This window comes from Ambystoma mexicanum, chromosome 11 (assembly GCF_040938575.1).
Source record: "Ambystoma mexicanum isolate Mex_15411 chromosome 11, UKY_AmexF1_1, whole genome shotgun sequence".
Lineage (NCBI taxonomy): Eukaryota > Metazoa > Chordata > Amphibia > Caudata > Ambystomatidae > Ambystoma > Ambystoma mexicanum.
The window spans coordinates 1,187,417,571-1,187,428,210 of NC_090934.1; the positions used below are offsets into that span (position 1 = coordinate 1,187,417,571).

The 10,640-nt window shown below is 53.2% G+C and overlaps 1 protein-coding gene across 1 annotated transcript; it reads left to right on the plus strand.

Moving 5' to 3' along the window:
- The first annotated feature begins 227 nt into the window (after positions 1-227).
- RPP25 (ribonuclease P and MRP subunit p25) lies at positions 228-5,900 on the plus strand. Its single transcript, XM_069624518.1, has one exon. It carries the CDS (start codon positions 4,782-4,784, stop codon positions 5,577-5,579), a length of 798 nt encoding a protein of 265 aa, XP_069480619.1. The 5' UTR covers positions 228-4,781; the 3' UTR covers positions 5,580-5,900.
- The last annotated feature ends 4,740 nt before the right edge of the window (positions 5,901-10,640 follow it).

Sequence of the window (10,640 nt, forward strand, 5' to 3'; positions counted from 1 at the left end):
ACGCATCTGGCGTGTCCAAGCACTGCGTGGATATAGGAGCAGGACTCGGATGACATCAAAAGGAAGGAGGGAACAGGAAAGAGGACGCCGTTTGGGGGAGAGGGAGGGGCCATAGTGTTGTTGCCTAGGGTATAGCGTTCACTGAGTACTGCTGCTTCAAAGCGCTGCCAGGGTACATACATGCCGCATGAATGGAAGGAACATGAAACAGAGAAGACGCGCGCTGTCAAGATTAAAGAACCATGTATTATGCTTGGGGTGCCGTAAGACCACTTCGAAGCGCTATGCGGAACAGAGGAGGCAGAACCATGCGAGAGAAGGATGGGACAGGAAAAGGACATGGAGGCAATAGTGGATGGAACAAGGCCTCAATGTGTGAGCAACAGCAGCAAATGGCAAAGCCGAAAGGAGATAACGGGAGAAGAGACAGCTCTGAAATGAGAACGCGAAGACAGCCGGAGAAGAAACGGCAGGAACGGCACACGGGGAAGAATTCGAGACGGCCGCAGGAATAGTAGAACACAGGCGAGATGACTGCGGGTGAGACGACCGAGGGGTGCGAGACAGCGTGAGATGGGACATCGGCGGAGACAGCAGGAGAGGACACGGGAGGGGCGGGTGTGGCAGGGACGCGAGACCGCGTCAGATGAAACATCGGGGATACAGCAGAGGAGGAGAGCGCGTCCAGGGAGCCGGGCAGAAAGGAGGAGACTGCAGAAGAAACGGAGGGATACAAGGAAGACTGGAACGCAGTGGTGGGGAGGGGAGAGGGGTGGCGAGAGAGAAAGAGAGAGAGAGAGGGTTAGAGAGAGAGTGGAAGAGCTTGTTGGGCGAGAAGGAGGGAGAGAGACAGAGAGAGAGAGGGGGGAGGGAGAGACAGAGTGTTAGGAGACAATGCGGGTTACAGATAGATAGAGGGGGGGCAGAGAGAGGGAGAGAAACAGACAGAGGGTTAGAGACAGAGAGAGAGGGAGAGATTGTTGGGCGAAAAGGAGGGATAGAGACAGAGAGAGAAAGAGAGAGTGTTGGGAGAGAAGGATGGTCAGGGATAGAGAGATGGAGAGAGGGGGTGTTGGGAGAGAAGGAGGGCTAGAGACAGAGAGCGAGAGAGTGTTGCGCGAGTAGGAGGGATAGAGAGAGAGAGAGGGAGAGCCAGAGTGTTGGGAGAGAAGGAGGGTTAGAGATAGAGAGAGGGGGACAGAGAGTGTTGGGAGGGACAATGTTAGAGACAGAGAGAGAGAGGAAGAGAGAGAGGACGAGAGTTTTGGGCGGGAATGAGAGTCAGAGATAGCTAGAGGGAGAGAGTGTGTTTGGGGTGAAGGAGGGCAAGAGACAGCAAGAGAGATAGTGAGAGAGTGTTGGGCGAGAAGGAGGGTTAGAGAAGAGACAGCGAGAGAGAGGGAGAGTGTTGGGCGAGAAGGAGGGTTAGAGTAGAAACCGCAAGAAAGAGGGGAAGAGTGTTTGGAGAGAAGGGGGGCAAGAGACAGCAAGAGTGAGAGAGGGAAAGAGTGTTGGGCAAGAAGGAGGGATAGAGACGGAGAGAGCGGGGGAGGGAGAGACAGAGTGTTGGGAGAGAAGGCGGGTTAGAGAGAGCAAGAGAGAGGGAGAGAGTGTTCGGCGAGAAGGAGGGATAGAGACAGGGATAACGAGAGTGTTGGGAGAGAAGGAGGGTTAGAGACAGAGAGGGAGAGAGAGAGTGTTGGGAGAGAAGGAGGGTTAGAGACAGCAAGAGAGAGGGAAAGAGTGTTGGGCGAGAACCCTCGGAAGAGGCTATGATAGACTGGGGTTGGAGATGGTGGCACAGGAGACAGCGGGGGCAGAACGAGCGAGCCAGGCAGAGAGGACCGAAGTTCGGGGTAAAGTGAGGTAGAGGAGCACTGGCGGAGGTGCAGGGCCAACTGGAGGCATCTGAGCCCCGAGGGAGGGAGGCGAGGAAAGAGCAGGGGATTGGCTAATTACAGGGGGAGGGCTGAGGTCTGCCGCTGAAGTTGGGCGGGGAGGGGCTCCAGGGAAGGAAGGGTGAGTGCTGCAGTGGGCGCCCAGCAGAGCAGAGCGGGAGCCAGGCTGCGTGAAGTGCTGAGGTGGCAGGCAGCCCTCCCGCCCACCCGCCCGCAGCTGGGCTTCTGCGGCTCCGGCGCTGCAGCGCAGCCGCGTCCCCTCCACACCGCGGCCCTGCAGCCGGGGAATAAGTGCCACTTCGCTCGGCGTGTCGAGGACGCCCCGGGTGAAGGGTGTGCAGTCGCCAGCACTCGACACCGCACAGAAGCACCCAGCTTTGGGAGCCGTCGCCTAGCCCAGGGACCTAGGCCATCCTCACAGCCCTGTCCTCTGCTCGCCGCACGCTGGAAGTCTTCAACTTCGCACGTTTTCCCTCCGCCCGTCTACAAGGCAGTGACTTTATCCAATGTTCTCATCTCTGAGAGGACTGGAAAGTGGCCAACTTCGCTGAATGGTGCCGTCTGCCCGCAACCTGAAAGTGGCCAGCTACCCTGGCTTGCTGGCCGTCCTGTCGTCTACCCACAGACTGGAACCGGTCCCCGCCACACAGTCCAGCTCGCAAACCTGAGGTTCAGGGCGACTTTCTCCAAACCGGCCATCTATCGAAGTGAGCACACCTTACCCGCCGCAGACTGAAAGCAACTAACTTCACTCAACCCTGCTGTCTAACTGGAAGCCGCCAACTTCATCCAGTCATGGCTACTGCGCCCCAACTGCTCTACGAATAAGCTACAGCATCCAGCCTTGTCATATAAGGCTACATGGAAATAACCAACTTCATACCACTGTGTTTTCTATCTGCAGGCTGCAAACGACCAACTTCACCTGATCCTCCCCTCTCCCCGCAGGCTGCAAGCGACCAACTTCACCCAAGCGACCAACTTCACCTGATCCTCCCCTATAACCGCAGGCTGCAAGCGACCAACTTCACCTGATCCTCCCCTATAACCGCAGGCTGCAAGCGACCAACTTCACCTGATCCTCCCCTGTAACCGCAGGCTGCAAGCGACCAACTTCACCCAAGCGACCAACTTCACCTGATCCTCCCCTATAACCGCAGGCTGCAAGCGACCAACTTCACCTGATCCTCCCCTATAACCGCAGGCTGCAAGCGACCAACTTCACCTGATCCTCCCCTATAACCACAGGCTGCAAACGACCAACTTCACCTGATCCTCCCCTCTCCCCGCAGGCTGCAAGCAACCAACTTCACCTGATCCTCCCCTATAACCGCAGGCTGCAAGCGACCAACTTCACCTGATCCTCCCCTATAACCGCAGGCTGCAAGCGACCAACTTCACCGGATCCTCCCCTATAACCGCAGGCTGCAAGCGACCAACTTCACCTGATCCTCCCCTCTCCCCGCAGGCTGCAAGCGACCAACTTCACCTGATCCTCCCCTATAACCGCAGGCTGCAAGCGACCAACTTCACCTGATCCTCCCCTATAACCGCAGGCTGCAAGCGAGCAACTTCACCTGATCCTCCCCTATAACCGCAGGCTGCAAGCGACCAACTTCACCTGATCCTCCCCTATAACAGCAGGGTGCAAGCGACCAACTTCACCTGATCCTCCCCTATAATCGCAGGCTGGAAGCGACCAACTTCACCTGATCCTCCCCTATAATCGCAGGATGGAAGCGACCAACTTCACCTAATCCTCCCCTATAATAGCAGGCCACTCGTTGTCTGTCCGCAGACTTGAAGTGGCCAACTTCAACCAATTGTGTCCTCACCTCCAGACTGGAAGTAGCCTACTTCACCCAATCCTGCTCTTTAATCAAAGACTGAAAGTCTTCAACTTCACTCTATTGTCTCCTCTATTCACAGACTGGAAGCGCTCAACTATACTCAATCGTCTCCTCTATCCACAGACTGGAAGCGCTCAACTGTACTCAATCGTCTCCTCTGTCCACAGACTGGAAGCACTCAACTTTACTCAATCCTGTCCTATATTAACGGACTGGAATTGGCTAACTACATACAAGTGTGTTCTCTCTATAAACTGGTTTAGAAGTGAGAAACTTTGTCCAATCTTGCCATCAATACGCAGAGTGGAAGTGACTGACTGCATCCAATCGTGACTTTTACGTGTAGACTTAAAGAGACTAACCTTACCCAGTTGTATCCTCTACTCATAAACTAGCCTGCAGGTGACTGACTTAAACCAATTGCATCCTATCTCTGTTAAACTGGAATTGATCAATTTCATCGAATTGTGGCGCATTCTCTTCACAGACTGGAAGTGACCAACTTTACCCACCTGCGTTTCTTCGATGTGTACAGAACGGCTCACTGTGTTCGTGCCCTGCTTTCTCCACAGAACAGACCTGATCCCCTTTATTGACCTCTGGCTGCAGATTCAAAGTGATCTACTTTTTGCAATCATGCTTTTTACTCTAGCTCAACACTGGAAGTAAGCGACTTCACCTAAAAAGTGATTGCCTCCGTCTGCAGATTACAAGTGGCCAACTTCACCCTAAAGACATTGCCTCTATCCACAGACTGGAAGTGACCGACTGCACCCAAAAGTGAGTGATTTCCTCTGTACCAAGACTGGAAGTAACTGGCTTCAAGCAAAAGTTTTTGCCTCCATTTGCAGAGAATAAGAGCGCAATTTCAACCAAAAGTACAGGCCCCATCGTAGACTTGAAGTGATCACCTTTCACTCAACAGTGGCTTCTTCTGTCTCTCCACTGAAAGTCAATGACTTCATGAAATTATATTTTTCTCAACCAGTGGATCCAAGATTTCCTCTGCCCAATCCCTCATAACAACTCAATTATGTCAACAACACTCGAGGATGGTGGCGCAACCTGCCTCATTTTTCAAAGTCAGCTGGGTTCCACTGGTCTGCCTCCAGGGGTGCAGGTTCCCAGTGCCACGGTGGCTGATGGGATGCAAGGTGCCTCACCAACCACAACACCTGCCATACAGTCTGGCATGGAGAACTTCAGGAAAGTCAAGACTTCTGAGGAGGAGGCTGCTTCGCCGTTCCTGGGCTTGCCCGACAGCGTGCCAGAGATGAAGGTCAAGGAGGGCAGCAAGATCCGCAACCTGATGGGCTTCGCCATGGTGCGGATGGGCGCCACGGAGAGTCGCCAGATCGTTTTCAGCGGCTACGGCCGCGCCGCCACCAAGGCCGTCACCTGCGTGGAGATCTTAAAGAGGAAGCAGCCGGGGCTACACCAGGTGACCAAGGTGCACTACAAGACCCTGCAGGAGGTCTGGGAGAAGCAGGACCCGCGGCGGGGTGGCCGGGTGGAGAGGCTCACCGTCTACAAAAACGTGCCGTCCATCTCCATCCTGCTGTCAAAGGACCCCTTGGACACCCAGGAGGTGGGGTACCAGGCCCCTGAGCCTAGTGGAAGCATCTGGACTCTGGGCCCCCAGGCTACCACCAGCACTTCTCTGCAGACAGGGAAGCGATGGTTAGGACCTCCCAGCCCAGACAGGGAGACCAAAATAAGGAAGGTGGAGCAACCCCCTGTAGCCCACCTCCACTTTGACTACATGTTGAGTTGTTACCAGCAATCGCCCCCTCACCTAGGCAGAAATCTGCCATTTTTATACAGCACGTAATACGGTGGGGTCGGTTCTATGTGATGTCACCAAATTGTGTTTTACCGAAAATGTTCCTGCTGTTTCTGAACACTTTCAGTGTTGGCAGGTACTGTGAGCAAGTTGAGGGATGGGGAGAATTTTTCAATTGTATTTTGTATAGTTATTGAGCCTTCAGAAGCAATGGAGTTCTGGGAGATTAGGCAACTTGCTTAGGATCACACATCATAGTCAAGTGTGGAAGCCAGTATCATCGGTCCTTTGAATTATCTGTCTAGGATCAAGCTACTGCTCTGGATGTGAAAGGGTTCTCTGTACAATGATATTAAATGCTTCATTCAATTTTGAGTCGCTTCTGCTGGTTGGTTCCACGGGCAATACTTTAACCATTTGATAAGTTCCTGCAGCCCTCAGCCCCTCACTTACCTCATAACACTTTCTGTTCTCTGCTCTTTAATATCTGTCTGTCAATCTCGCCCCTACGTGCTCGCCCTACTCGTCTCTCACTCACACGCATAATTCCTTCACCCCGTGCCTCTGCTCTCCCTCCCGCCTCCCCAGACTTCCAGCAGTTTGCTCTCTGGTAAACAGTGTATAGCCCCAAAGGGAGCTGGCGACCAGTACCAGTGATGCACGAACTGAAACCTGCTGCCTCTTGAGTGACACCTGGACACCGTCTAGTGCCGTGTCTGTCCCTCGGACACTATGCCGACCCCCTGAATACTGGGTCTCACAATCGGACAGTGTCTATCTACACTGCCTGATGTTGTCTGATCCTTAGACATTGTCGGCTGGTGCGGCTGTCACTGGGACACTTCTGAAACTTGGCGACTGCCTGCTGGTTTCTGACAACTAGGGTCTGTCCACTGGTGTACCTGACACCCGGACGCTGCCGACATGTCTGACACCCAGAGCCTGTCCAGTGGGGCACCTGACAACGGGACGCTGCCGGCGTGTCCGACACCCGTTGGTGTACCTGAGGGAGAGTGCTGGCATGTCTGACACCCAGGCAGGGGCGTTGCTAGGGGGGGGGGCTAATGGGGCTATAGCCCCTGATCTTTTGGTTGTAGCCCCGGATAGAATCTCAGGAGCTACAGCCAAAAGACTAGCTATCCCCCAGTCCCAACAGTTCCGACATCAGCTTAGCCCCGGGTCTTTTCCAGACCTAGCAACTCCCCTGCTCCCAGGGCCTGTCCACTGGTACACCTGACACCCGGACACTGCCGGTCTGTCAGACACCCAGGGCCTCTCCACTTGTCCACTGGTGAACCTGACACCGGGACGCTGCCGGTGTGTCCGACACCCACTGGTGTACCTGAGGGACCCAGGGCCTGTCCACTGGGGCACCTGACACCGAGACGCTGCTGGCGTATCTGACACCCAGGCCCTGTCCACTAGTGCTCCTGACACCGGGGACGCTGCCAGCGTGTCAGACACCCAGGGCCTGTCTGCTCGTGTGTCTCTGTGAATGCTGATGGATTATTAACACGTATGGGTCGATGTCTGAGCTGTTCCTTAGCGCGGCGCCGCTCTTCCGCTGTCAACTTGCCGCGAATCACACTCATGCGGAGAGGAAAGGGGCTTGGATGGATGCAGGCGCATCATGTCATCGGATCAGGAGGAAATGCTGTCTGCCTCAAGATGTCCAGCTCAGCCTTGCTTAGCAGCGTGCCTTGCCTCACAGATGTGCACACTGGAAGCCCAGGGCGCTTGTTTCCTCAGGGCATGTCCGTAAAGCAGGGCTTATTCCCGTACAGATGTGCACACTGGAAACCCTGGCCGCTGGTTTCATCGGGAGATGTTCGTAAATCAGGGTTTATTCCCGTACAGATGTGCGCACTGGGGCTCTGGGCAGCTGGTCTGGGGAGGATGGGTCTATTCCCTTACAGATGTGCACACTGGAGCTGGTCTCAATATGGAATTATTTTATAATAGGGTTTATTCCCTTACAGATGTGCACACCGGGGCTCTAGGGAGCTGGTTTTATTAGGAAACATTCTTGAAACCGGATTTATTCCATTACATATGTTCAGGTTGGGGGCTCTGGGGAGCTGTTAACAGGGGATGTTGTTGTGAAGTGTTTAATCCCATCCATATGTGCGCACTGGGGTTTTGGGGATCTGGTCTGGGGAGGATGGGTCTATTCCCTTACAGATGTGCACACCTGAGCTGGTCTCAATATGGAATGAATTTATAATAGGGGTTATTCCCGTACAGATGTGCACACTGGGGCTCTGGGCAGCTGCTCCGGGGAGGAAGGGGTTATTCCCACACAGATGCGCACACGAGAGCTGGTCTCAATATGGAATGACTGTATAATAGGGGTTATTCCCTCACACTGGAAGCCCAGGGCGCTGGTTTCATCAGGGGATGTTCGTAAATCAGGGCTTATTCCCGTACAGATGTGCGCACTGGGGTTCTGGGGAGCTGGTCTGGGGCGGATGGGTCTATTCCCTTACAGATGTGCACACTGGAGCTCTGGGCAGCTGGTCTGGGGAGGATGGGTCTATTCCCTTGCAGATGTGCACACGGGAGCTGGTCTCAATATGGAATGGGGTTATTCCCTTACAGATGTGCACACGGGGACCCTGGGCCGCGGCTCACATCAGGCACAGTTCTTCCAGCGGCGTTGCCTCCCTTTGAGGTGCGCCCGCCGGGGGTCCAGGGAGATCATTCTAGGGCATTCTCCCCCCTGCAGCTGTGCTCTCTGGAGTCCCGGGAGCTGCATGTTCTGAGAGCCGGCCTCTTCCCTTATGGACGTGGACGATGGGGCTCTGGGGAGCTGGATTTATGGAATGATTTGACGCCATGGTATATCCCCTTACAGATGTGCACACCGCTGCTTATCCAGGAGTATTCTGAAAGAAGGGTTAGTCCCATAACAATGTGCGCACTGCAGTGCTAGGCAGCTGGCTTTGATCAGTCTATGTTCTTAAAGCAGCATATATTCCCATACAGATGTTCACACTGTATCTCGGGGGAGGGGAGTCGTTTTTTAAAAAATCAGGGACTGTTCGTAAAACTGGATGCATTCCGACACAGATGTGAACACTATTACTCTTGGGAGTTTGATTTATCAGGAATGTTCCTGAAGGGGGGCCCCGACGGAAACGCAAAGCGTTTCCCCCCTGGTTGATTTTTGGCACTGCACAGGCCAGCAAGCTGGCCTGCGCATAGAGCGCCCTATGGGGTATTTAATGGGGCGGGGAAGGTTCTGGAGCAGGCGACGGTTAGGACTTGCGTTAATCTCCTCCCTCCCACCCTCTTTTTATTAGCAGGGGAAGGGTTTTTTAAGTTTTCCAGTTTGTGGTAGGGTTTTTTTTCTCGGTAATAACTAAGTTTGGGTGGTTTTTCCCCCTCAATTTATTTCTAGGGTTTTTATTGTTCAGGGCCATAAGGGGTTTGGGCAGTTTTGTTGTGACAGGCTGGGGCATTAGTAGGGAAGTTGTGAGTTTTTTCGTTGATGATGTGGCAGGTCAGGCTGGCTGCAGGTCATAATAAGGAGGAGTTTGGTGTAGAGGGGAGTTCTATGGTATTTCGTTTGTTGGTTGCTGGGGGCATGGCCCCTTTAGATGAGGGGGAAGTGAAGCACATTGGGGGAATAGCGCTGGAAAGGATGGGGGTGGTGCTGTTTGCACAAACGGGCTACCCCAGGGGAACATGTTTTGAAGATGGAGGGGCATGGCCCCGGGGAGAAAGCGAGGCGCCTTGATAGGTAGGGAGGAAGTGGATCTAATTAATTATTTATTTGTTGGGGGAAATGAAAGCATTGAATTATTAAATTGGTTGGTAAACATTTTGTGTTAGTCTGTAAGGCCAGGGAGCCTACTTCAATACATGCTCACTGGCAATCAAATTGTACATCCCTTTAAATGTGTCAACTTTGTGACCAGCCACTCACCCACTCAGATATTTCAATGACAAGTGTGTGAACGCTTCAAATGTGTGCCCACTTTTCTTTCTGAGCTCGCGGAAGCCCTTGAGATACTGTTCTGGGGTTTTACAGAGCTTCCTGGGATGGGCTGCTTTCATGCTTTCATAAACGGGCCTTGCGTCAGGAGTTAACTGAAGAATTGTATCTGTCCCTGGTGTCGTTAAGCGACTCATCAGCAATGCACCCCACAGTACCTCGTCCACCTCCTCTAGCTGGAAAGCCAGATCGAGCACTTCAAACCAGTAAAAAATATCCTTCCCCACTTCGTAAGCCTGCACTAAGTCTTTGGGGATGTGCCGCAGGGGCTTATCCCAGCCACTCTGGTTAGAGCCACTACTGCTGCTTTCACTAGAGGTGGATCTGTTGGCCTTCTTCTTCTCTTCACACACCAGCTTGCGCAGCTGTATGGTGACCTTGTTCTGCTGTTTCTGTTCCTCTAGCGCTAGTCTCCTCTCCTCGAGCAGGAGCTTTCTAGCCGCTACCTCATTAACAGACGGAACAATAACTGGGCCACTTAGAGACTGTGCTGATGCCTGGGACCTGCGGGATGCTGCACTAGCCCCAGACCTCACTGACACTTTCTTGTCATCTTCCACTCCCCCCCCCGGAAGGTCTTTTTCATTTGGGTACACAGGGCATAGTCTGTTCCCTGGGGTCTTCTCCCCAACAGCCCTCGCTTCTACCCAAGCTGGGAGGCTGGTCAGAAGCTCAAGTATATTAACCTTAGTGCTGTGGGGAAGTCCCCTCTCTTGACATGGGACGTGCAGGACATCCTTGGTCATGCCTTTTACAGTCTCTATGTCAAGATCCATGATTATTGCAAATACGTAGTAGTGTCTGAACATTGTCTGAAACAGGATAACTAAACTGCGCGCAAGGCTCCAACTAGATCTGACCACTTGCCACCAATGTGACAAATCAACTTCTGGGGAACAGCCGTCCAAGGATAATTATCGGTGCCTAAACCATCAATCAGCCTCACAACTTTAGTACACAATATGGGATCCGAACAGATTGGAAACACAAGAAAATTACAAACCTCCTTGGCCAATTTTGATATTGTGGATGGAATGGCAGGCTTATCTCCGCAAGGTCATGGATCGCTGGTTATTTGCAACACAGCGAAAATAAAATAATTACCCAATGAT